The sequence below is a fragment of the Trachypithecus francoisi genome, unplaced genomic scaffold (genome assembly GCF_009764315.1).
Source record: "Trachypithecus francoisi isolate TF-2019V2 unplaced genomic scaffold, Tfra_2.0 Lachesis_group7, whole genome shotgun sequence".
Classification (NCBI taxonomy): domain Eukaryota; kingdom Metazoa; phylum Chordata; class Mammalia; order Primates; family Cercopithecidae; genus Trachypithecus; species Trachypithecus francoisi.
The window spans coordinates 29,499,806-29,527,756 of NW_022681472.1; the positions used below are offsets into that span (position 1 = coordinate 29,499,806).

The 27,951-nt window shown below is 40.7% G+C and overlaps 1 protein-coding gene across 7 annotated transcripts; it reads right to left on the reverse strand.

Annotated features, from left to right (window-relative positions):
• Positions 1–363: 363 nt before the first annotated feature.
• ELOC (elongin C) lies at positions 364–27,876 on the reverse strand. 7 transcript variants are annotated; one of them, XM_033202434.1, is made up of 5 exons: positions 27,412–27,445; positions 26,088–26,143; positions 13,860–13,913; positions 10,445–10,588; positions 364–1,310 (listed from the first exon to the last, which is right to left on the reverse strand). In XM_033202434.1, exons 3-5 carry the CDS (start codon positions 13,861–13,863, stop codon positions 1,120–1,122), a joined length of 339 nt encoding a protein of 112 aa, XP_033058325.1. In that variant the 5' UTR covers positions 13,864–13,913; positions 26,088–26,143; positions 27,412–27,445; the 3' UTR covers positions 364–1,119. The 7 variants fall into 7 exon arrangements, with proteins under 7 accessions (XP_033058325.1, XP_033058324.1, XP_033058323.1 ...); XM_033202433.1 differs by lacking the exons at positions 26,088–26,143; positions 27,412–27,445 and adding an exon at positions 27,782–27,876; XM_033202432.1 differs by lacking the exons at positions 26,088–26,143; positions 27,412–27,445 and adding an exon at positions 27,579–27,743.
• Between the last annotated feature and the right edge of the window lie 75 nt (positions 27,877–27,951).

The window sequence follows — 27,951 nt, forward strand, 5'->3', positions numbered from 1 at the left end:
AACCCATCTCCGTGCTTCTTTTCCCATGCATAAGGAATGATGTTGTCACATTTTTTCAAAAAAGTTTTTGGCTGCTTAATAGAAAAGCTGAATGAGCTTGATTTCAGTAGAAGACCCACTGATTATGGATATATTTATTGGGACATATTTTAATAGAAGATAATTCATGTAGGATATCTTCAATGCATTATAAGATTTTCACTATATCTCTTCACATGTTATTCCATAACATTCTAATTGGACGGAGAAAGACTGGAATAGTTCAGAAACGTGTAGCTTTTAAGATCTCAATTAAGTTAATAGTGAGTCTTTTAAAACACATTTAAACAACTGGAAGTGTAATCACAACAAGGGACTATGAAGGAAGAATAAAAACTGCAAAAGATGCTTTATAGTCAATGCAAATACAGTACTTTGAATTATCCGAAATGTATAATGCACAAGAACTCTAAGTCATGTAGTTTACTTGTTGACCATCTGGCTACAGTTCAGTTACTTCTGCAAAAGTTGTACCTAGTAACCTTCCAAAATTGTTTTTAAATAAAGTTCTTAAATTATAGCAATAAACAAAAGGACAAAGCACACTTAAAGAATACTGCAGTTTATCAAAAGACATAAGAAATTTCAACTCATACTTGGAGAGTTATAAAAATGTTTTGGCTAAGTTATAAACATGTTTATAATGCAATTATTTGCATAACTCTAGTAATGCTAACGGCAGCTATAAGATCAGAATAGGTTTCTAAAAAACCACTAAAAACATAAAAATACTTAGTCCCATTATTTCCCTGTAGAATGTGTTAATTTATGCCTAAATTTCAGTATTTACTATATCATCATTGCTGATTTTAAGTCACATTCAAAGGATAAGGCAAAACCACCTACGAATTGGCATATTTGTTTATTTCTCAGTTTGTGAAAATGTCCTTAATTTGTTGATGTAGCAAACAAATTTCAACTTTGATTGCTATGCAAAAAAACAGAAGATAATCTGCTTTGCAATGAACTTTATATAGTTCAACTGCATACAGGCAACATGCTATATATGAAAAAGTTACTAACTGAACTACAGGTATTAAATACTGAAAAGAGTTAACAGTTTATTATAATTTATTTTATTTAACAATCTAGGAAGTTCGCAGCCATCAGCAGTTCTAGTGCAATTTCAGGTGCAATTGGGAATTCGGGAATCTCGGTGGAGCTGTTAGTGTAGCGAACCTTGTACGTAAAATACATGCATACTTTTGATAGCACATGTGAAGGTATCTCTCTAAAATTGACCTCATTGGTTTCGTTCTCAGCAAACTGACCTGTAAAACAAAAGAATTATGTATGTTATTGGCTGAATTGTGTCCTCCAAATTCATATGTTGAAGTCTTAACCCCTAGTACCACAGAATGTGACTGTATTTAGAGATAAGTTCTTTAAAGAGGTAATTAAAAGAGGTCATTGGGGTGGCAATCTAATATGACTGGTGTTTCTTTGTTTTTTGTTTTTCGAGACGGAGTCGTGCTCTTGTCACCCAGGCTGAAGTGCAATGGCATGATCTCGGCTCACTGCAACCTCCACCTCCCAGGTTCAAGTGATTCTCCTGCCTCAGTCTCCTGAGCAGCTGGGATTACAGGTGCACGCCATCACACCCGGCTAATTTTTGTATTTTTAGTAGAGACAGGGTTTCACTATGTTGGTCAAGCTAGTCTCAAACTTCTGACCTCGTGATCCGCCCACCTCAGCCTCCCAAAGTGCTGGGATTACAGGAATGTGCCACTGCGCCCGGCCATGATTGGTGTTCTCATAAGAAGAGATCCGGAAAGAGATGGGCACAGAGGGAAAACTGTGTGAAGACACAGAGAAGATGGCCACGTACAAGACAAGAAGAGAGCCTCAGAAGAGACCAACTCTACCAACACCTTACTTTTTAACCTCTACACTCCAGAATTGTTAGAAAACAAAGTTCTGTTGTTCAAGCCATCCAGTTGTGGTACTTTGTTATGGCAGCCCTAGCAAACTAATCATCATTAAAATAACCTCAATTAGCACCACATAAATTAAGGAATTCTGATTTTTTTAGTATTAATGATATAATAATTTTTTTTTTTTGACACAGGGTCTTGATCTGTTGCCCAGGCTGGAGTGCAGTGGCATGGTTGTGGCTCACTACAACCCCTGCCTTCCGGGCTCAAGTGATCCTCCCACCTCAGCCTCCTCGAGTAGCTGGGACCACAGGTGAGCGCCACCATGCCTGGCTAATTTTTGTATTTTTTGTAGAGACAGGGTTTTGCCATGTTGCCCAGGCTGGTCTTGAACTACTGGACTCAAGTGATTCCCCTGCCTCAGAATCCCAAAGTGCTAAGATTACAGGCTTGGCCAATTGCACCCGGCCAACAACATGAAAAAACCTTCACTAAAATAGTTCTTGGGGGCCGGGCGGGGTGGCTCACACCTGTAATCCTAGCCCTTTGGGAGGCCGAGGTGGGTGATCACTTGAGGTTAGGAGTTCGAGACCAGCCTGGCCAACATGGTGAAACCCCATGTCTACTAAAAACACAAAATTAGCTGGGCGTGGTGGCGAGTGCCAGTAATCCCAGGTACTCGGGAGGCTGAGGCGGGAGAATTTCTGGAACCCAGGAGGCAGAGGTTGTAGTGAGCCAAGATTGCGCCATTGCACTCCAGCCTGGGCAACAAGAACGAAACTCCGTCTCAAAAAAAGATAGTACTTGAGATTCTCAAGACTGAATTTTAAAATTCTAATTCTCTCCCTGTGGGTTGGAAACTTAAGTAGCTTTTCCTAAGAATCTTGGTGATATGATTACTGAAGGGTGAGCAGGATGAAAAAGTAAAGCTTTTTTAAAAAAGATCAATCCAGGCAATCAAGTCTTTATGGATCATCAGGATCCCTGTGTTGTACTGAATTACCATTTAAAAATAAAGCCAGGGCACATAACGGATTTTTTGATTTGGCTTTTCTGAGAATTAGTGAATATATAAAATCACCTGAATCCAGGAGGCGGAAGTTGCAGTGAGCTGAGATCATACCACTGCACTCTAGCCTGGGTGACAGAGCAAGACTCCGTCTTAAAATATAAAACAAAACAAACAAAAAACTATTTAAACTATTTAACTATTTACCTAAAATAAGAAAAATTCTACTTAAAAGAGATGGGCTGAGCATGGTGGCTCACGCCTGTAATCACAGCACTTTGGGAGACCCACATGTAGTCTCAGCTACTAGGGAGGCTCAGGTAGGAGGACTGCTTGAGCCCTGGAGTTCGAGGCTGCAGAGTGCCATGATGGCGCCACTGTACTCCAGCGTGGGCAACAGACAGAGACCCTGCCACAAACAAGCAAGCAAGGAAGCAAGCAAGCAAAAGAAAACATTTCAGGAAAGGAATTCCATTGTTTCCTCCTTCAGTTTTTTAAAAATATGATCATGTTAATGAGATCTCTTCACAAGACATTTTCCTTTAACAGCATTTCATAAACAGTTTTTCAGTCATTTCTCAAAATTTCTGTAGCTACACAGAGGTTGTATCATTTTGCCTTTACATATAGGGATAAAATATTTTCTTAGCAGTCTAGTACTAGCACTGTGTACTGAATATAAAAGGCATTTCACATCTACAAATATACTTTGAGAATACAGTATTTGAGAATACAGTACTTTAAAATACTAAAATATATATAAAATGCCTTTTATATATCTGTTGGTTGGGGGTATACTGTAGTAGGAAGAAAGCAGTACAGCAGGACTCAGCAAATAATTCACAACAATAAGGTAAATTTTGGTTTGCCAATAACTAGAACTTCCTTTCTTGAATACATATCTGAAATATTACCAATAGGCACTTATTAAGCTGTTGATATCAAACATTAGTGATTTTTCTAAAAGGTGAGATTTATATAACATAAAATTAACCATTTTAAAGTGTACAATTCAGTGGTATTTAGTATATTTACAATGTTGTGCAACTATCCCTTCTATTTAGTTCCAAAACATTTTCATCACCCCAAATTAAAACCCAGTAAATCCATTAAGCAGTTATTCCTCATCTTCCTCACTCCACCCCCAGCCTCTGGCAAACACCAATCTGCTTTCTGTCTCTATGGATTTACCTATTCTGGATATTTCATATAAACGGAATCATACAAATGTGTGACGTTTTGTGTCTGAGTTCTTTTACTTAGCATGCTGTGGAGGTGCATACACACTGTAGCATGTTATCAGTACTTCATTCCTTTTCATGCAAACAGTAGTTTGAGGCTGAATGTTTTCCTGATCTTTCCAAACTAAAAATCTCCTGTTTAAATTAAAGATCAAATTTATAAAAAGCAAAAGCTCTTTGCTTCTAGCCTGCTGTTATAAAACTAATTTTTAATTAAAATTCTGTTGGCATTTGTGATTTTTTTTTTTTTTCCTAAAGTACTTCCTTGCATTGTCCTGTGGAAAAGCCCAAAAGCAATTCATCATATTCATCAGAGCCATGTTGTGTGTGTGTATGAGGAGTGAAGGGTGCAATTCAACCAAGGAGCAATGAGTGTCTTTAGTACCCAGATTGGGGCCCCTAAATACCATTTTCTACTAAAACAAAACAGGGATTTTTGGAGAAACAGCTGTTTTCAGGATTGGGGAACAATGTACATGACACGCCTAAGAAATCTTATTACAGAAAGCAGTATAACTATTCAAGACTAACGGAGCCATGTCAAAAGGACATAGGAGTTAACACAATGTGGCTCTTTCTGACATAAAAATGAAGCAAATGGAACAATCTGAGCATCAGCAAGAATGACTGCAACAGACTGAAAAACATGAAATATAAAGTCATGAATTCATGATGACATGCACTCAAGAACAAAACACTCTTTACTACTGGATGATGCTGAAGAACCAATTCATTACTCTGAAAAATTATATTTAAAAGGAAAAAAATCAAGTCTTTATCATCTTTCCATATAGACCGTATTTCTTTTTTTTTTTTTTTTTTTTTTGAGACGGAGTCTCGCTCTGTCGCCCAGGCTGGAGTACAGTGGCCGGATCTCAGCTCACTGCAAGCTCCGCCTCCCGGGCTTACGCCATTCTCTGCCTCAGCCTCCCAAGTAGCTGGGACTACAGGCGCCGGCCACCTCGCCCGGCTAGTTTTTTGTATTTTTTAGTAGAGACGGGGTTTCACCGTGTTCGCCAGGATGGTCTCGATCTCCTGACGTCGTGATCCGCCCGTCTCGGCCTCCCAAAGTGCTGGGATTACAGGCTTGAGCCACCGCGCCCGGCCTAGACCGTATTTCAATGTAACCAAATAGTATCTTATAGGACAATTTTAGCTAATAAACGCAAAAAAATTTTACAGAATTGGAAACTCACTGTTTCGTAATCTCAAAGTAAATCTTAACAATAATCACATGAATGCTAATTCAGAGTGGGGAATTTTTAATGGATGAATCAGCCTGACAACCTGGAACCCACTGATCAAGCTTGACACTGCTAAAAGACATGATATAACAGGAATACAAGAGTGCTACCTACAAAGTATCCTTTGCCTACAAAAATGAATAGTCAAGTCTCTGGAATTTTAACTATGAGTTTACAGAATAAAAACTCAACTATAATTCAATATGAAATATTGACAGCATACAAATGACCTTGCTTCTCTGTAAAATTAACTGACGGCCTGGAAAAAAAAAGAAAATGTGCAGGGGAACTATTGCAGATTTTTCAAGTGAAATGGCACAACATCAGGCATGTGCTTGAAATACTCCAAAAAAGTAGGGATAATGAAACAACTTAAGATTGGCAAAATGGGCTGCGCACAGTGGCTCATGCCTGTAATACCAACACTTTGGGAGACTGAGGCAGGTGGATTGCTTGAGGTCAGGAGTTCAAGAACACCCTGACCAACATCTCTACTAAATGTCAGGAGTTCAAGAACAGCCTGAACCCATCTCTACTAAAAATACTAAAATTAGCTGGGTGTGGTAGTGGCATGCCTGTAATACCAGCTACTGGGGAGGCTGAGGGAGGAGAATCGCTTGAACCCAGGAGGCAGAGGTTGCAGTGAGCAGAGATTGTGCCCCTGCACTCCAGTCTGGGAGATAGAGTGAAAGACTGACAAAATGTTAATAACTATTGAAGCTGGATGATGGGCCCATGGAGCTGTATTATACAGTTCTCTTTACTTCTGTGTAGGTTTTAAAATCTCCACAGTAAAAACAGAAAAAGAATTGTGGCCACACACGGTGGCTCCTACCTGTAACCCCAGCACTTTAGGAGGCCAAGTCGGGAGGACTGCTTGAGCCCAGGAGTTCAAGATCAACCTGGGCAACATTGCTACAGAAAATAAAATTTTAAAAAAGGTGCATGCCTGTGGTTCCAGCTACTCAGGAGGTTGAGGTGGGAGGACTGCTTGAGCCTAGGAGGGCTTGTGCCACTATACTCCAGCCTGGGCAACACAGCAAGACCCTATCTCAAAAACAAACAAAAAACCCCACAACAACAACAAAAAACAACAGACAAAACCAGAAAGAATTGCAAGGGATCCCAAATAGCCCAAACAATCTTGAAATAGAAATACAAAGTTGGAAGCCTCATACTTTCCGATTTTGAAACTTACTACAAAGCTACAGTAATCAAAACAGCATGGTACTGGCATAAGGACAGACATATAGATCAATGGAATATAAGTGAGAGCCCAGAAATACAAATATCTACAGTCAACTGAATTTTAACAAGGATGCCACGAGGAAACGGTCTCTTCAATAAATGGTAGTGGAAGAGCCACATGCAAAAGAATGAAGCTGATCTCTTACCTCACAGGATAAACAAAAATTAACTTAAGACCAAAGACCTAAATTAAAGAGCCAAACCCATAAAACGCCTATAAGAAAACACAGGGGAAAACACAGGGTTAGATTTGACAACAGATTCTTATATATGACAGAAAAACCAAAGGAAAAATAAGTTACACTTCAAAATTAAAGCTTTGGAAGGCCAAGGCGAGTGGATCACTTGAGGCTGAGATTTCAAGACCAGTTTGGCCAACACGGTGAAACTCCGTCTCCACTAAAAATACAAAAATAAGCCAGGTGTGGTGGTGGGCACATGTAATCCCAGCTACTCAGGAGGCTGAGACAGGAGAATTGGTTGAACTGGGAGGTAGAGGGTGCAGTGAGTCGAGACTGTGCCACTGCACTCCAGCCTGGGCAACAGAGCAAGACTCTGTCTCAAAATAAATAAAGATATTAATTAATTAAAAAAAATAAAAATAAAAATGTGCTTCTAATGACACCATAAAAGGCACGGTGGCTCACGCCTGTAATCTCAGCACTTTGGGAGGCCAAGATGGACGGATCACGAGGACAGAAGATTGAGACCATCCTGGCTAACACAGTGAAACCCCGTCTCTACTAAAAATACAAAAAAATTAGCTAGGCATGGTGGTGGGTGCCTGTGGTCCCAGCTACTCAGGAGGCTGAGGCAGGAGAATGGCATGAACTCAGGAGGCGGAGCTTGTAGTGAGCCAAGGTTGAGCCACTGCACTCCAGCCTGGGTGACAAGAGCAATACTCGATCTCCAAAAAAAAAAAAAAATCTATGGAATGAGAGAAAATATTAGCAAATCATGTATCTGATAAGGGTCTACTACTGAGAATTAATAAAGAACTCTCACAATTCAACAACAAAAATACAAACCACCCAATTCAAAAACAGGCAAAATACTTGAATAGACATTTCTCCAAAGGAGATACAAAAATGTCTAGGAAGTGTATTAAATAATGTTCAACATTATTAGTCATTAAGGAAATGCAAATCAAAATCACCAGATAGGCTGGGTGTGGTGGCAGTAATCCCAGCACTTTGAGAGGCCGAGGAGGGCTGATCACTTGAAGCCAGGAGTTTTCAAGACCAGCCTGGCCAACACAGTGAGATCCTGTCTCTACCAAATATACAAAAAGTTAGCTGGGCGTGGTGGCGTGCACCTATAACCCCAGGTACTCTGGAGGCTGAGGCATGAGAATCGTTTTAACCTGGGAGGTGGAAGCTGCAGTGAGTGGAGATTGTGCCACTGCACTCCAGCCTGGGTAAGAGTGAGACTATCTCAAAAAACCACCACCACCACCATCACCACCACTAAACAAATAAAAACCCACCAGATAACCACTTCACACCCATTAAGATAGCAGCTTCACGCCTGTAATCCCAGCACTTTGGGAGGCCAAGGTGGGCGGATCACCTGAGAGGCGGGTGGATCACCTGAGGTTGGGAATTCGAGACCAGCCTGACTAACACGGAGAAACCCCATCTCTACTAAAAATACAAAATTAGCCAGGCATGGTGGTGCATCCCTGTAATCCCAGCTACTCGCGAGGTTGAAGCAGGAGAATTGCTTGAACCTGGGAGGTGGAGGTTGCAGTGAGCCAAGATCTGACCATTGCACTCCAACCTGGACGAGAGCAAAACTCCGTCTCAAAAAAAAAAAAAAAAAAGGACAATAACAAATATTGGCTAAGATGTATACAAACTGGAACCCTTGCACACTGTTGGTAGAAATGTAAAACAATTCAGCCACTATGCAAAGAGTTTTGTGGCCCCTCCAAAAGTTAAACAGAATTGTCATATAATCAAGCAACTACACTCCTAAGAAGACATCCAAAAGAACTGAAAGCAGGTATTCAATTATTTGTACACAAATGTTCACAGAACTATACATGGTAGCCAAAATGTGTCAACAACCCAAATATTTATCAACTGATGAATAAACAAATTGTGGTATATTCACATCTGGCTGAATGGAATATTATTCAGTCATAAAAAAGAAAGAAGTACTGTAAATGCACCACATAAATGAACCTTGGAAACATGAAAAATAACAAAAGCCAGATACAAAAGGCCATATACTGTATGATTCAATTTATACAAAATGTCCAGAATAGGTAAATTAGAAAGCAGACTAGTGGTGGTCAGACACTGAGGGTAGAGAATGGGAAGAGATAGTGACAGCTAATGAGTATGGGGCTTGCTTTTGGAGTAATAAAATGTTTTGGAACTAGATAGAGATGATGGCTGCAAAATATTGTGAATGTAGTAAATGCCACTAAATTGTACACTTTAAAACAGCTGCTTTTACATTATGTGAATTTTACTTCGAGAAAAAAATGTTAAGAATAGAGATCTGGGCTGGGTGAGGTGGCTCACGCCTGTAATCCCAGCACTTTGGGAGGCTGAGTCAGGTGGATCACGAGGTCAGATGAGACCATCCCGGCTAACACAGTGAAGCCCCGTCTCTACTAAAAATACAAAAAATTAGCCAGGCGTGGTGGTGGGCACCTGTAGTCCCAGCTACTTGGGAGGCTTGAGGCATGAGAATTGCTTGAACCTGGAAGGTGGAGGTTGCAGTGAGCTGAGATGCCACCACTGCACTCCAGCCTGGGCGGCAGAGCAAGACACCATCTCAAAATGAAAAAAAAAAAGAATAGAGATTTGGAAGGTGGCAACTTGTAAAGATAAACTTTTTATCTAGCTAGGAACACAAATCACCAGTCTGTGGTTAAAAGGCTGACAATGGGCCGGGTGCAGTGGCTCATGCCTATAATCCCTGCATTTTGGGAGGCTGAGGCGGGCGCATCGCCTGAGGTCGGAAGATCAAGACCAGCCTGACCAATATAGTGAAACACTGCCTCTACTAAAAATACAAAAAATTAGCCAGGCGTGGTGGCAGGCGCCTGTAATCCCAGTTACTCGGGAGGCTGAGGCAGAATGACTTGAACCTGGGAGGCAGAGGTTGCAGGTTGCAGTGAGTCGAGATGTCACCACTGTACTCCAGCCTGGGCGACAGAGTGAGACTCCATCTCAAAAAAAAAAAAAAAAAAAAAAAAAAAAAAAAAAAAAAAAAAAAAGGCTGACTATGGAAACTAATGTAGGGAAATCCATTCAGTCTTGTTGAAACGTATAGAATAAATAACTGAAAACAGAAAATGGCAGAAATCAATTTTTTCCCATTGCAACATAATCAAGCCAAAGGCCAGGCACGGTGGCTCATGCCTGTAATCCCTGCACTTTGGGAGGCTGAGATGGGCGGCTCACCTGAGGTAAGGAGTTCAAGACCAGCCTGGCCAACATGGTGAAACCCCATCTCTACTAAAAACACAACAGTTAGCCAGGGATGGTGGCACACACCTGTAATTCCAGCTACTCGGGAGTCTGAGGCAGGAGAATCACCTGAACCCAGGAGGGGAGGCTGCAGTGAGCTGAGATCACACCATCACACTCCAGCCTGGGCAACAGAACGAAACTCTGTCTCTCTCAAACAAACAAAGAAAAAAACAAAAACACAATCATACAACAATGTTAGAAGACTTACTCTCTTTAAATGCTGAATCATTTAATTCAACTTAAAAACATCCATCAAACATTAAAAGTGAACATATGAAGAAAAAGACAGAACTATGCTTACCTGGGCCACTCAACATGGCTTTTATCGTGCCTGATGTTAATGCATGTTCTCTTTTTACAATAAATTCATGGCCATCAGATGATATCAATTTGACATACATGGCATCAGGGCCTTCACAGCCACCATAGGTTTTCTCCTCTCCATCTAAAGTAAAGTAAGTAGTAAAACAATTTTTGAATCACACAATGTATTAAAAATAAACAGGTTTGGCCAGGCGCAGTGGTTCACGCCTGTAATCCCAGCGCTTTGGCAGGTGGATCACCTGAGGTCGGGAGTTCAAGACCAGCCTGGTCAACATGGTAAAACCCTGTCTCTACTAAAAATACAAAAATCCAGCCTGGGTGACAGAGCAAAACTCTGCCTCAAATAAATAAATAAAAGGTTTATTAACAAGGTTAATATTTGAAGAACTCAGACCAGAAACATTTCTGAAAGGTATTATAATAGTCACCAAGACTTTAATAGTTTTCAACTCCTTGTTTTATACTTCTCTATAAACATCTTCCAATATCAGAACAAACTGTAGATTTAAGAATGCTACTTCAGTGAAAATTTACTAGTATTTTTCAAGGAGGTATCAACAGTTGTTTTGTAACCAAAGCAGCCCATTCAAATTTGAAGACTAAGATGAAATATTTAAATGGTATGACTTTAATTCTGTCACCCGAAATATTCATTTTTAAAAATAAGATGTATAGCAGATTTACAAATCAGTGTTTATATGCCATGTGAGCTCAACTTCCTTTGACAAGCCCCAAATTCTAAAAGTTAAGACTTCTTTTACTCAGCATTTCACACTTGATGGCTAAAAATAATGATCAAAGTACACATTTAAACAATACTCAGTTTAAATTCATGCAAGATTAAAAGTAATTAATACGGACAAAATATTGGTCCCCAAAAAAACCCAAAGCTGACATGAGGAGACAGAGTACACAGATGTTACTCTGCTACCGCCATTGCTGCTGTACTGGCTTCAGTCACAGTAGCCACATACATAGAGTGTAAAAGTTACATACGCGAGTAAAAATCTCCTTAATTTTTACAATTTTGTACTATAACAGAATTTTAACTTTTATAATTATTAACATGTGAAATAAAATAGCTTACGGTTTATTCTAAAAACTCAGGAAGCCCTAGAAAAAAGCAGAAGGATGAAGAAGTACTTCCAGAAGGAAGCAGAAATACTGTTCGGCCACAGACATCCATTTGTTAAACAATTAATTCAGAAATCTCTAAAATCAAAATTAATATAAATCTCAAAATCACTCATGTGCTACCACTGCCAAAAATATTTGAATCAAATCACAACAACCAGACAAATTTAAATTGAGGAACAGTCTTTGAAGTAGAAAACTATTTAGAGACTAAAGAGACAAGTTAATGCAGTATGATAATTTAAAAATGTTTTTATCTATCCATCTATAGTCATCCATCCATCCATCCACCCACCCGCCTGCCTATTTATTTATTTATTTATTTATTTTTTATTTTTTGAGACGGAGTCTCACTCTTGTCGTGGAGTACAGTGGCACAATCTTGGCTCACTGCAACTTCCTTCCACCTCTCAGGTTCAAGAGGTTCTCCTGCCTCAGCCTCCCCAGCAGCTGGGATTATAGGCACCCATCACCATGCCTGCCTAATTTTGTATTTAGTAGTAGACCATATTGGCCAGGATGTCTCGAACTCCTGACTTCAAGTGCTTTGGCCTCCCAAAGTGCTGGGATTACAGGGATAAGCCGCTGCACCTGGACTAGTTATTTATTTATGGTTTATTTTTTTTAAGAGACAGGGCCTTGCTCTGTTACCCAAGCTGGAGCGCTGTGGTGCAATCATAGCTCACAGTAATCTGGAACTCCTGGGTTCAAGAGATCCTTTTGCCTCAGCCTCCAAAGTAGCTGGGAAACAGGCATGCACCACCATGCCTGGCTTTGGTCTTTGTTTTTTCAAAAAGGGCTTCTGTTCCATGTAAAACGTGTAATAAATATTCATCCATGTTATGTCATCTTATGTTATGTAATGTTCATCTATGTTATGTCGATTTAATTCTCAGACCCAGCCAGGACCCTAAGAGGACTGAGATGGAGTTTTGCCAACTCTACAGTATGAACACACACACATACACACATACGAAAGCAAATGTGGCAAAACATTAACAATCTGGTGAAAGCTATGTTAGTATCCTTTTTTGTCTAATTTTTCATAAAAAGCTGGAGGATCCATAAAGATGTAAGTAGTTTCTAAATTATAGACTATTCAAGCATATAGATTTTTAGCAGTTTTTGCCAACCTCTAAAAAGAAAGTAATAATGGTTATTATTTCAATTTATGCTTCTAATATTTTTTGCAACAGAAACCATTTCATGTTTGTCGTGAAAGTTTCAAATGTAAGGTAAAATTACGCACTAAAAATCACAAATTGGAGTTACCACGATATTATTACTGATCTGCCTATCAGGAATATACAGTCATGCATTGCTTAATGATGGAGATACCTTCCAAGACAAGAAATGCATCATTAGGCAATTTTGTTGTAACACAAACATCCTAAGAGTACACTTACTAAATCTAGAGTGTACTTACACCTAGGCTATATGGTGTAGCCTACTACTCCTAGGCTACAAACCTGTACAGTATGTTACTGTATGAATACTGCAAGCAACTCTAACATGATGGTATTTGTGTATCGAAATATAGAAAAGGTACAGGAGAAATATAGCACAAAAGAGTTTAAAAGGTGTACCTGTATAGGGCACTCACCAAGAATGGAGTTTGCAGGACTGGAAATTGCTCTGGGTGAGTGGTGAGTGAATGTGAAGGTCTAACACAGTACTATACTACTACAGATTTCATAAATACTATACACTTAGGCTACAGTAAATTTACCTGTTGCTCAGGCTGGAGTGCAGTCACACAATCACGGTTTATTTCTGCCTTGAACTCCTGGGCTCACTCAAGCAACTCTCTTGTCTCAGCCTTCCAGGCAGTTGGGACTATAAGCATGAGCCACTGTACCCAGCCTAATTTTTCTTTATATCCTTACTCTATATGCTTTTTTCTATTTTAAAAAATTGTAATTTTTGTTCTACTTTTTAAATATTTTTGTTAAAAACTAAGACACAATCACACATTAGCCTAGGCCTACACAAGGACAAGATCATCAAGATGTCACCGTAGGCAACAGGAATTTTTCAGCTCTATTATAATCTTTATGAGACCATGTCACACATGTGGTTCAACACTGACTGAAACATCATTATGCAGGGCATGACTGTGTAGTAAAAATAAGCTGTTGATATGGACAACTAATTTCAGTCTACTGAAATTTCACTTGCGTTCACTGATTTTGAAGATCTTTGAAACAAAAAACCGGTTTCTACTAGTTAAAACACAAAATTAATTATCTTTAGCTTACCCATTTTGTTCTTATGAAATTCTACTTTGCTTCCCCAGGAACTTTAGTAGCTTCCTGAAAATATAACAATATCATATTAAGATTAATGTTGTAAGAGACAAGTTTTCACTCACTGTTATTTAATATGTCCTTGGTGTTAAAAGTTTAAGAACTCTCCCTCCTGGTTACATTACGAGCTCACCATTCCTACACAGCAAAAACACTGCACTTCAATAAAATCAACTGAATACCAAAATGCTTTGAGAGCTTAATCAGTTGGCACTTTTGAATTGGAAAAAGACTACTTAAAATAGAAACATAATCATTATAAATTGATTGGGGGTGGGGTTGTTGAAGAGGTTAGAGGTGTGACATGTTAAAAGTAACAGACATGTAAAAATGTTCATTCCATTAAAATACATACACAGAACATAATTATCAAGAAAAAACTGCCATACTGAGGTGTTCTAAGGCAGAGGTCCTTTATTCTTTTTCTAGGTAAAGGACTCTGCTGAAAATCCGAACAAAACTATCGGTCCTGTTGTATAACAAAGAAGTTGGCTGGTTTCTGATCCTCGTTTTGAGATATGGCCTCTAAATCCTTGGAATTTCCCTGGTGATGCAAGTCTCTGCTATTCATCATGGGTCCTGGTAGTTTACGTTAAATAGGTAACTCACAGTGGGCCTTTGGATAGTTTAACAAGAGGACTCAGGACAAAGGGTTCCGAGGTGCCTTTTTTGATATCACCATCACCTCCAGTTGGAGGTATGCTGAAGACTGAGCTCAGTCTTGTTGCTTATGACTCATCAATCATGTCTACAGAATGAAACCCCAAGAAAATCCCTGGACACCAAGGCTCAAGTGAGCTTTTGAGGTTAGCAATGCTCTGTACACCTTGTTATGGTACACATCAATGTGCTGGAAGGATGTTGCATACTGACTTAATACAGGGAGGACACAGCAAGTTCTGGATCTTGTATTTAGTACACAGTAGTAGACAATAAGCAAATATTTGAATGAATGGCATGATATAATAACCAAGGACATGAAGTAACTTCCATGAGAATAAAAAAGCACAGGGCTGGGTACAGTGGCTCACACCTGTAATCCCAGCACTTTGGGAGGCCGAGGCAGGAGGACTGCTTGAGCCCAGGAGATTGATACCAGCCTGGACAATATATTGAGACCCTATCTCTAAAATAAATATAGAAATAAATAAATAAGAAAAAAGAGAAGTCTTGCTCTTTACTTAGATAAGCATACATATACATATTTTCATGCTTCCATCTCTTCCATATACAGGTTACCTAAGTTTTGAAATTTAACAATAAAGTGGTTAAAAATTTACAATTTTTTGAGAAATTATAAATTTGACAAAATAAGATGATTGCTAAAGAAAATGTTTCACTTTCTCAGTAATTTGTATTTTAATAATATACTACAGCATTTATTCAGAGGAGGACCTTATTCATACTGATATTCTTTTTTACATCATTTACAGGAAAAAAGCATTTCCTAACTATCCAGCTCTAAGAAATTCCTGACAAATTTTATTTCTGGCATTAAGAGAAGGATCAAGAAAATGAACCATAACACTTCAGAGCAGAAAAGGAACTTGCAGGTAACCTCTCTAATGCCTCAGGTTTGAATAATGTCATCCATGTAGAGAGGCTAAACAATTTGTTTCAGGTAGTGACAGAGCAGGAGTAGAAATCAAATCTTAGTCTAGAACACTTGCTAAGCATGGAGACAGATATTCAAAAGTACCTTTTTTTTTTTTTTTTGAGAGGGAGTCTTGCTGTGTTGCCCAGCCTGGAGTGTGTAGCGTGATCTCAGCTCACTGCAACCTCTGCCTCCCAGGTTCAAATGATTCACCTGCCTCAGCCTCCTGAGTAGCTGGGATTACAGGTGTCTGCCACCATGCCTGGCTAATTTTTGTATTTTAGTAAAGACCAGGTTTCGCCATGTTGGCCAGGCTGGTCTCGACCTCCTGACCTCAGGTGATCCACTTGCCTCAGCCTCCCAAAGTACCATTTCCAATGCGAGATAAAGCAGAGAAAACAGGCAGCAGTAACAATGAAATACAATGAACATTTTGCAGGCCTAATAAGTGGTAAACACTGTACTAAATGCCTTATATACATTATTTTATTTATTTATTTGTTTGTTTGTTTTGTTTTAAGACAGTCTCACTCTTTGGCCCAGGCCAGAGTGCAGTGGCGTGATCTTGGCCAACCTCTGCTTTCTGGGTTCAAACGATTCTTGTGCCTCAGCCTCCCGAGTAGCTGAGACTACAGGTGCATGGGATCATGCTTGGCTAATTTTTGTATTTTCAGTAGAGACGGGATTTCACCATGTTAGCCAGACTGGTCTCGAGCTCCCGAGCTCAAGTGATCCACACAATTCAGCCTCCTAAAGTGCTGGGAGTACAGGTGTGAGCCACTGTGTCTGGCCCATCTTATTTAAAAACAACTCTTCCATAAGGGAATTATTCTGATTTTAGAGATGAGCAACACTGGAAGAGTCTGCTACTTGCTCAAGGCTTCTACAGCTTAAGTGGCATCATTAGGATTTAAACCTAGGTAGGTTTGACTTCACAGCCCATATTCCATTCCTTCCATTATTGCCTACTGCCACAGTAAAAAAATTCTGGCTCCAGTTAAACTTAATTGCCACAATTCCCAACAGCTACTGATGTAAATCCTCAAATAGTTCTCTAAAATTTAAAAATAGTACTGTCATTTTATGATATTACACAATTTAACAATTCACAACAGCCATTATTATTTTCTTTTCATTATACTGCTTTATAATTACTCTTTTAAAAAACAAGAAAAGAAAAAACACTAGAAAGATTGAAGTACAAGAATTTCAAGGGCCAACTCTTCTACCTGGAAAATCTCTAGAATAAAACACTGAGGATGTTTAACTAGCAGTAGCTAAGCAACAATGCAAAGTCACATCTTAGGAGCCCTTTGGGTAGCAACAGTTTCTCTACAGAGTTAATGTAGTAAATCAATTCCATCATTTTATACAACAGAGATTAAGCAGAGGAAGAAGAGACCCACCCTTTCTCCCAACAATGAAAGGGAAAATCAACATTAAGAGTTAAAATTCCTAATTCTTAGGTAGAAGTTAGAAATATTTAAAATATGATTACGTTTGGACCTAACCCATAAGTTATCTAAAGAAATCTAAGTTTGAGGAGACAAAAATCTCAGCTTGAACATCTATTGCATGACGGAGCTGAATTCTGGAAATATGAATTGGGCAGGTAAACGCCAGTCATAAGGGAATCGTTGGATTGAGAATAGTTCTAGGCAGAAGAAAGAACATGAACAATGGCCTGAGACGTCATTATGCTTTTAGGGTGTTACATATAAACATTAATCTCTTCAAGTTTTTCTGTGTATGTGTATGTTTAACAACAAATACTTTACAGATCACTCACAAAAATACACTACAGATTAAAGACTCAAATGTAAAAAATCCACGAACTCTGGAAAAATACCAGAAAAAAGAATACAACTGGCTTACACAGGTATAAAAATGCTTGATGGGGCTGGGTACATGGCTCATGCCTGTAATCCCAGCACTGTGGGAGGCCGAGGTGGGTGGATCATGAGGTCAAGAGAAGGAGACCATCCTGGCCAACATGATGAAAACCCATCTCTACTAAAAATACAAAAATTAGCTGGGTGTGGTGGCGGGAGCCTGTACTTCCAGCTATTCTGGAGGTTGAGGCTGAGGCAGGAGAACTGCTTGAACCCGGGAGGCAGAGGTTGCAGTATACCAAGACTGCACCACTGCACTCCAGCCTGGCAACAGAGCAAGACTCTATCTCCAAAAAAAAAAAAGGCTTGATGGGCTGGGCATGGTGGTTCATGTTTGTAATCCCAGCACTTTGGAAGGACAAGGCAGGCGGATGACCTGAGGTCGGGAGTTTGAGACCAGTCTGACCAACATGGAGAAACTCCGTCTTTACTAAAAATACAAAATTAGCTGCGTGTGGTGGCACATGCCTGTAATCCCAGCTACCCGGGAGGCTGAGGCAGGAGAATCGCTTGAACCTGGGAGGCCGAAGTTGCAGTGAGCCGAGATCGTGCCATGGCACTCCAGCCTGGGTAACAAAAGCGAAACTCCATCTCAAAAACAAAAACAAAAACAAAAATTAGCTGGGTGTGGGGTGGCGTGAGCCTGTAATCCCAGTTACTCTGGAGGCTGAGGCAGGAGAATTGCTTAAGCAACCTCTCGGGGGCAGAGGGTGCAGTGAGCCGAGATCGTGCCACTGCTGCCCAGCCTGGGTGACAGAGCAAGACTCTGTCTGGAGGAAAAAAAAAAAAAAATTACAGGACACAGGCATCTTATAAAATTAGGATATCTAAAATAGCAGTCTCCCAATTATGTACCCACTACCATAACTGTTAATAATATATGCGAGTGTATGAAACATGTACAAGATTTCTGGAATTTCGTGTTTCTTAGAACAGATACAGTTGTTTGAAGATGTTAATTATTTGATATGTCCTCAAATTTCCTAGCATTAAAGCTAGCTGCTCTCTTAGCATTAAGACTCTGAGTTTCTGTTCTGAGCTCGTTGTTTCAGTTTTGTCTTCAGTGGCAGTGGGTCAAAGAGGGAAGTTCTCTGTTTTTACTAAGAATTCTATCAGGTCATTAAAGTAAACACACTTCTATCTTGAGGGGAGCTCTCAAAAAAAATTAAAATTAAAACACAAAGTAAAAGCATTGATCTCAATTTCCAATCTGTTTCTGATAGCTAATACTTAGTAACAGCTGAACTGTTCTTCCAAATGGTCAAACTTTTAGTAATAAAATGACGACTCATCTAATAATACCCAGTAATCAATGTTATAATATCTCATTAGCAGGGTCTCGATTTCTAGTAACACACTCTCACAAATGCCAGTCCTATGATCTATCATGTATTGTGGGGCTTAAGGAATTTTGATCAGAAGAAATCTCTGATACTTAAGAACTGTATTTTAGACCAGCCACAAATGACCAATCAGAAATATGACATATGGGCCAGGCGCGGCAGCTCATGCCTGTAATCCTAGCACTTTGGGAGGTCAAGATGGGTGGACCACCTGAGGTCAGGAGCTCGAGACCAGCCTGACCAACATGGTGAAACCCCATCTCCACGAAAAATGCAATAATTAGCTGGGTGTAGTAGTGGGTGCCTGTAATCCCAGCTACTCGGGAGGCTGAGGCAGGAGAATGGCTTGAACCCAGGAGGCGGAAGTTGCAGTGAGCCGAGATCGTGCCACTGCACTCCAGCCTGGGTGACAAGAGTGAAACTCCGTCTCAAAAAAAAAAAAAAGAAGTATTACATATGGTAGTGTGGACTGCAACAGGCAATCACAGTAATGTTAAGTGGTCCCTGGATAGTGAATGATGGTTATTTATATTTTGGTGGGCTGCAGTCGTTTCATATCAAATTATAAATGGCCAAAAAAAACCAAAAACAAAACAAAAAAAAAAAACAGACTTCCTGAATCCTTATACTGGAAAAGTGAGTGGAAAGTGTATGGCGAGAAAGGACAGTCTCTTCAACGAAGGAAGCTGGAACAATAGCCATATGGATTAGAAGCTCACTGTTAAACCATACACAAAAATCAATTTCAGATGGTTCACAGAATTCAACTTAAAATGCAAAATAAGGCTACCAAAAGAAAACAAATTATTTTCATACCCTCACTGTAGGCAAAGATTTCTCAGCGGCCAGGTGCAGTGGCCCACACCTGCAATCGCAGCACTCTGGGAGGGAGATCACTTGAAGTCAGGAATTTGAGACCAGCCAGGCACTCCAGCCTGTACAGAGCGAGACTCTCTCAAAAAACAAAACAAAAATCTCAGACAAGATGCAAAAAGCACAAATTGTAAACGAAAAACTTGATAAACTGGATTTCTCCAAAACAAAATTTCTGTTCATCAACTACCACAGCTGGGCATCATGGCTCACACGTCTCAGCACTTTGGAAGGCCGAGGCAAGCCGAATGTTTAAGCCTAGGAGTTTGAGACCAGCCTGGGCAACATAGTGGTGAAACACTGTTTCTATAAAAAATAGAAAAATTAGCTGGGCATGGTGGTGCATGCGTGTAGTCCCATGTATTTGGGAGGCTGAGATGGGAGAATCACCTGAGCCCAGGGAAGTTGGGGTTGCAGCAGGCCATGATGGTTCTACTGCATTCCAGCCTGAGCAACAGTAAGACTCTGTCTCAAATACAAAACAAAAAACCCCCTCAAAAACCAAAAAGAAAAATGAAAAAAATGAAAAGTCAAGCCATGAATCGGAAAAAAATATTCACAACACATATCTGACAATGGCTTTCCATCCAGAGTAAATTAAAAAATGCCTGTATGTCAATAAAAAAAATCCAATTAAAGTTGGACAGAAGAATTGAAGGAACACATTAAAAAGTGCTCAACATTATTACTTATCAGTGAAACGAAACTCAAAACTTCAACGAAATACTACTATACAGCCACCAGTATAGCTAAAATTAAAAAGACCATCAACATTAAATGCTGGATAGGATGTGGAGCAAATGAACTCTCATACACTGCTGATGGGGAGTCCATCATAATAGGAGAATGGATAAATAAGCTGTGGTACATTCATACAGAGCAATACTATTCACAAAAAGGGATGATCTACTGATACAACACGGAAGAATATAAAAATATTACACTAAGTGGAAAAGCCAAACAAAAAAGTATACACTGTATTATCCGATTTATATAAAATTATACAACAGGCAAAACAAACCAATGATGATAGCTCAGCAAGTGATTAGAGAGGAACATTCTAGAGTGATAAAAATGTCAAAACTAAATGGTACAATTAGCATTTCACCATATGTAGGTTATATTAAAGCTAGAATTTTTAAAATGATAGCATTTCTGAAGTTTACTTTACCTTAACTCCAAAGATATCATCACTCTAGGATGGTTTTCTGCCTAATTAAGCTTTCAAAAGTGACACCAGTAATAAAATTAACCCAAATTCTCTAGATATGCAAATACTAACAGAGAAGGAATGAGTTGGTCATCCCAAAGAAAGGAAATATGAGACTACAAATCTGCAACAGAAAATCTGTTAAGTGAACAGCTATAAAAGGAAAGTAGCTTTTGATCTGGGTCTCGATGGATGGAGGTTTGTTTTTTTGTTTTTGTTTTTTTTTTGAGACAGAGTCTCACTCTGCTGCCCAGGTTGGAGTGCAGTGGCGCGATCTCAGCTCACTGCAAGCTGGTAGAGGTCTTTTTACCAGGCAAAACTGGAAAGCGAGGGAGATCCAGGCAAAGTGAACAGTATGACCTGAGTCAGAGAGCTTGGGGCACATAATGCAATTCAGTGTTGTTGGAAATCAGTTTACAAATTCATTCATTCAATAAATATTTACCAAGGGTTAGTATGCTAGATGCTCGCCTAGGCACTGGGGACTGAGATGAACATAACAAAGATTCCAACCTCATGGGAAGAATGGCGGGGACAGAAAACCAAAATAAAATAATTCATACAGCGTGGTGAAGAACTAACATTAACAGAGACCTGAAGAAAGCAAGGGAATGAGTCACAGATATCTGAAGGAAGAGCCTTTTATGGAGGGAGAATGGCAAGGAGACCAGTCTGGCCAGAGGAGTGAGTCAAGAAGAGAGTGTAGGAAAATAGGAAGAGGTGAGAGTTTGGGAAGTTGGACTTTATCAAAGAGGGAAACAGCGATACACATAAGGAGCACACATTGAGATACTGACTAAGCCATGGGTCTTTTTTTTTTGAGACAGGTTCTTGCTCTGTCACCCAGGTTGAAGTACAGTGGTGCAATCCTGGCTCAGTGCAGCTTCAATCTCCCGAGCGCAAAGGATTCTCCCACCTTAGCCTCCTGAGTAGCCTGCTACCAAGCCTGGCTATATATTTTTTTTTTAAGTAGAGGTCTCCCTGTGTTGCCCAGGCTGGTCTCGAAATAAGTTCAAGTAAACCTCCTGCCTTGACCTCCCAAGGTGCTGCGATTACAGGTGTGAGCCACCACACCCAGTCCAAGACATGGGTCTTGAATGCCTTAATAGTAAACAACGCTACAGAAGAATGTATTCCTTCTTTGCTACATTACCCTGTTTCATCACTCCCATCTATCCTTTTGCTGCTTTCTATCATTTCTGAAGACTTGATTTCAGCCCTCCATATAACGCAGTGTTTAAAATCAGTCAAGCTCCTAGCTATATCACTGTGGGAAAACTAACCTAATCTTTCTGTGCCTACTTTCCTCAACGGTAAAATGAGGATAATACAGCATCTACCTTACAGAGCTGTTCTGAAGAATAAATGGCTTTACATATAAAAGCACTCACAATACTGCCCAGCACACATTAGAACACTGGCCATTATTCTATTTTTGAACCAGAGGTTCATTCCCATATGTATCAAGGGCCTACCATGTGCCAGGCACTGCTCTACATGCTTGGGAGGAATCTGTGGACAAAATAAATCCAACAACCTCTCCTCCACCCGTATCCTGGAATTTACATTTTTAGTGTGGTGGATGACACACTAAAGGACCAGAAAGTAAATACTGTTTGCTTAGCAGGCTGTAAGGTCTCTGTTACAACTATTCCAACTCTGCCACTGGAGTGCAAAAGCAGCCACAGACAAGATGTAAACTACTGAGTGTGGCTATGGTCCAACAAAACTTTATTTATGGGCCAAAAAAAGGTAAATTTTATATAATTTGCTCTTTCTTTTTTTTTTTTTTTAAGAGACAGAGTTTCACTATTGTTACCCAGGCTGGAGTGCAGTGGCGCAATCCTTGCTCTCACTGCAACCTCCGCCTCCCGGGTTCAAGTGATTCTCCTGCCTCAGCCTCCTGAGTAGCTGGGATTACAGGCATGCACCACCACACCTAGCTAATTTTTTGTATTTTTAGTGGAGATGGGATTTCACTATTTGGTCAGGCTGGTCTCAAACTTCTCACCTCAGGTAATCTGCCCACCTTGGCCTCGAGAAGCGCTGGGATTACAGGCGTGAGCCACTGCATTCAGCCTATAATTTTCATGTTATAAAATACATATTTACTTCGAATTTTTGTCCAACTATTAAAAAATTTAAAAACCATTCTTAGCATTCTTAGCTTGTGGGTAGTATAAAAGCAGGTAGTGGGTCAGATGTGGCCTGTGGTTCTAACCTGTTGACCCTATTCTAGCGGGTTCTTAATCTGCAGTCCCCCACTCCTCCAGGTTCATAGATAAGCAGCAGAATCCCAAATCCTTGAACCTGTAAGCACAATTTTGTGCCTATGTGCAGTTCAGGGTAAGCAGAATGAGGAGGTCCACAGCTTTTATCTCTTATCATAAATTAAGAACTAGCCCTGTTGAATGAAAGTCAATGGCTACCTTATATAGACCTGAACCCATCTCCACATCTGAATTTCTACTGTTAGGCATTTCTATCTTGAGACTCAGGTAAATTAAGTGACAGGACTTCTGTTTCTTCATCTTCCAAATGAGAGAATTGGACTCAATTATGTCCAAAAGTCCACTCTGGCTCCACTATATCATTACTAAATCCATCTGAAATTCATCCTTCCCTGACAACCACCTATAACTCAGCTTCCCATGTTTATTACCCAGAGTCGCCCTCCCACAACACAGAACTTAAGGGCTCCAGAGTACTGCATATTCTCACTGAGTCTGTCTGCCTCACCCCTGCAAATGACCTAATTATTCTCTCAAATAATATCTACAAACCCCCTTGTTTCAGTTTTAAAATTATGAGCAGATATTCCCAACTTATAATGTGTATTAATCATAGATTCTACATATTATAATTTACAGAACCTTTAGAAAGATTAGCTAGGCCGGGCGCGGTGGCTCAAGCCTGTAATCCCAGCACTTTGGGAGGCCGAGACGGGCGGATCACGAGGTCAGGAGATCGAGACCATCCTGGCGAACACTGTGAAACCCCGTCTCTACTAAAAAATACAAAAAAACTAGCCGGGCGAGGTGGCGGGCGTCTGTAGTCCCAGCTACTCGGGAGGCTGAGGCAGGAGAATGGCGTAAACCCGGGAGGCGGAGCTTGCAGTGAGCTGAGATCCGGCCACTGCACTCCAGCCCCGGCGACAGAGCAAGACTCCGTCTCAAAAAAAAAAAAAAAAAAAAAAAAAAAAAAAAAAAAAAAGAAAGATTGGCTAAAAATAAACTGAAACCAATCACTTCAGTTGCCTTGTCTCTCCATCTTCAGCATTCCTGTTTTTGTATAACATACATTTTGTCCACCCTGCTATTTCAAAATATTGAATAAAAACTGTCCTTCCTACCAAAGGTCAATCTTTCCACTTAAGCAATGATTGCTATCCCCTCACCTAACTAAAGACTCTGCTATGGCCATTATTTCCATCCACATACCAATCTACCATCTACTTCTTAACCTATTCTGATCAGCCTTTTGGCCCACCAGTCCATGTTAGGGGTTCTTATCAAATTTCAACTACTTCACTTAGTCACAGGGTCAATCTTTAATGCTCATTTAGCAGTGTTTTATACAGTTACCTACTCCCTCCATCATGAAACATTTTTTCCTTAGTACTCCAGATGTCACACACTCCTGGCTTTTCTGCTTCCATTACTGTATGCTCCTCTTCTGACTGGAGTGCTCCCAGTCATCTGCCTTCTCCATTTAACATTCTCTATTTGATGTCCTCCAGACTACAGGTTATCACCTATAAAATATGACTCCCAGTCATCTCCCTAGTTTTTCTGAGTGCCAGTCGTGAATATACAACTTTTCTACTGCACATATTCTCAGGTGCCTACTAGTTATCAAACTCAGTAATTCCCATACAGAACTTCTGATTTATCAATCTCAGAAACTGATACTCCCTTTCCAGTCTTCCACATTTCAGTACATGCACTGCTGTTTACCCAGATGCTTGGAAAAATGATTGCTTATTCAAAAAACATTTTTTTTGTTATTTTATTCCTGGGAAGAAAGCTAAACCCATTTGGTTCCAGCTTCAAATTACATTCCAAATCAGACTACTACTCACTTTCAACTCTACACTTGTAGTTCAAATTACCATATCTCAACTGGACATTTGATTTACTTTCCTGCTTACCACTCTGATCTTGTCTCCCACCACTCTTCCTTCACTATGCTCCAGCCACACTGGCCTTTTTGGTATTCCTCGAAATCAGTCAAGTTCACTCTTACCTCAAGGTCTTTGCATTTGTAATTGCTGTTGTCTCAAAAGCTTTTAAATTCTCGTCATTTAGATCTCTAAGTAAAACTTCAACTCGTCAGAGAGCTCTTCCTTCCCTGATGATCCTACCAAAATTAGACACCCCTATCCCAGTCACTCTAACCCTTAACGTTGCTATATATTTTTTTCACATTTATCACTTCTTGAAACTATACTCGCTTACTTACACATATCCTTTCTTTCCTCAAGTTCCTTGACAGCAGGCCTAGAATAGTGCCTGGCACTTTGTAGATGCTCAATAAATATTTCTTGAGTGAATGTACTATTATTTTCCTAATCGCTGAGGCTTGAAATTCAGGCATTACTGGATGGGCTTTTTCTGCTCTTACTTAATAACAGAACAATAAAGAATTTAGGATAGCAGTTTAGCTGAAATGCATTAACACATAAATATGACCATAGCCGGCCAGATTTGGTGGCTCATGCCTGTAATTCCGGCACTTTCGGAGGCCAAGGTAGGAAGACCACTTGAGCCACCCAAACAAAAAATAAGCTGGGTGTGGTGGTGGGTACCTATAGTCCCAACTACTAGGGAGGCTGAGGCAGGTGGATAGTTTGAGCCCAAGAGGTTGAGGCTGCAGTGAGCTGTGATCATACTACTGCACTCCAGCCTGGGAGTGCAGAACAGAGTGAGACTCTGACTCAAAAATAAATATGAGCATAATAGCAAAGACTTTCTTGATTATTTTCCAGTACTAAAAAATCTACCAAAAAAACCAGATAAACATTTTAGAAGATTTAAACAATTAAATATCACTTTAGAACTTGATGTATAGGATTCACTATAACTTCTGGCTGTGAACCAGTGCCTATTATATTAGGGAATTACCATCTGGTAATGCATACATGTATATTTTTTGAATGGTAGTTATTAAATTTCATATTTAAGTAAAAGAGGAACGGTCATTTAAAATTAAACAGGGACCCCAAATCATCATTGGCAAGAAACAATAAATACCCATTATAGTACGTACCACAGCTATTTCGTTGCCATTGTATCTCCAGAATGAATAAATCCACATGTAAACTGCTATGTTTCAACAACATGATTATAATGTAAATGAGATCAGAGATTTGTCATTTTAGGTCAATGAACAGAAAAGGAAACAACTTTAGGGGATCAAAAAGCAAATACGGAGCCGAGTGGGGTGGCTCATGCCTGTAATCCTAGCTCTTTGGGAGGCGGAGGCGGGCGGATCACCCGAGGTCAGGAGTTCGAGTCCAGCCTGACCAACGTGGTGAAACCCCATCTCTACTAAAAAAAAAAAAAATTACAAAATTAGCTGGGAGTGGTGGTGCGCGCCTGTAGTCCCAGCTGCTCCATAGGCTGAGGCAGGACAATAACTTGAACCCCGGGGACCGAGGCTACAGTGAGCCGAGATCACGCCACTGCACTCCAGCCTCAAGACAGAGCAAGACTCCGTCTCAAAACAAAAACAAAAACAAAAACAAAAACAAAAAGGCAAAGAAAAAGAAAAAGAAAAAAAAAAAAGCCAAGATGGCAGTTAAAAAGTGAGGTTTTAAGACACTAAAGAATTTCAAGGCCATGCGCAGTGGCTTACGCCTGTAATCACAACACTTTGGGAGGCCGACAGGGGGCGGATTACTTGAGGTCATGAGTTCGAGACCAGCCTGGCCAAGCCAACATGTCGAAACCCCGTCTCTACTAATAATAGAAAGATTAGTCAGGCGTGGTGGCATGCGTCTTGGTTCCGGCTACTTGGGAGGCTGAGGCAGGAAAATCACTTGAACCTGGGAGACAGAGGTGGCAGCAAGCCGAAATCGCACCACCGCACTCTAGCCTGGGCAACAAGAGCAAAAGTCTGTCTCCCCCGGCCCTCTAAAAAAGAATTTCGGTTTTCTACACTAAAAGCAATGTGGAGTAGAAATGCTCACTCTAAAATGGCACAAACTCCACAGTTATATGTTACTAAATAGATCTCAGTTCCTTAAGAGAAACTCAGTGGGCACAATATTTCACACTAGATACCTCCTTTCAGACAAGACTGGACGGGCAATAGATGCACGAAACCCCCAACTCATGAAGTCGAGCATAGATCACCCAACGAGTTACCCAGAAGGTAAACTTCTCGGGTATTGCAGCTGGAAGAAGCGAGAGACCTCTCCTTGGGCTAGGGACTGGCTTCAAGAAAATAACGAATCTGAGCGGACACGAGGAAAGCAGTAAGAAAAAGCGACAGGGCTACCATGCTCCTAACTCCACCCTCCCGCGCTCAGCCCGGAGAAGGCCCAGTCTCGCGGGCTGCTGCCCCTCCTTCCACCTCTTTCCAAACCCACCGAGCGGCGCCAGGAAAGGTCCCGCCGCCATCCCCTCCCCCAAACCAGGGGCTGGGAAGGCCCAGGGAGGTTAACAGCTTCCGTTCCTTCCCCGCCCAGAAGGGAAGGGGTGGGAAGTGGGATTGCGAGCTCGTCCCGTCTCGGCCTCCCTCGCCCTCCACCCTTACCCGGAGCTCCGTTTCTGCCCCAGCCCGAGACTCAATCGACAGCCCCGCAGCCACCGCAGCCGGGTCCCCGCGTACTGCCACAGCCCCTATCCCAGGGCGGCCCCCCCGCCCCCAGCTGCCTGCTCCTGTGGGTTCCGGGGCAGTCGAAAGAATTACTTCCGCTGGGTCAGAGGAGCTTTCTGCGACGCGCGGGAGATCAGTACCTGGTGAGGCGAGGACGCAGAGTGCGTCGCTCACTTCCGTCTGGAGGTAGTGCGTAGCGCCCTACTCTCTTCCCCTATAGTAGGCCAGCCTATGAACGACACCGGCAAATTTCGGCCAATCCGAGTCTAGCTCTTCTGGATTCCCAGCATGCAGCGCAGACCCTGCTCCA

Coding starts and splice junctions, on each gene's coding strand:
- ELOC (XM_033202433.1), bottom strand. Junction 1,311..10,444: donor AGCCATGTTGAGTGGCCCAG/GTAAGCATAGTT, acceptor TTTGTTTTACAG/GTCAGTTTGCTGAGAACGAA.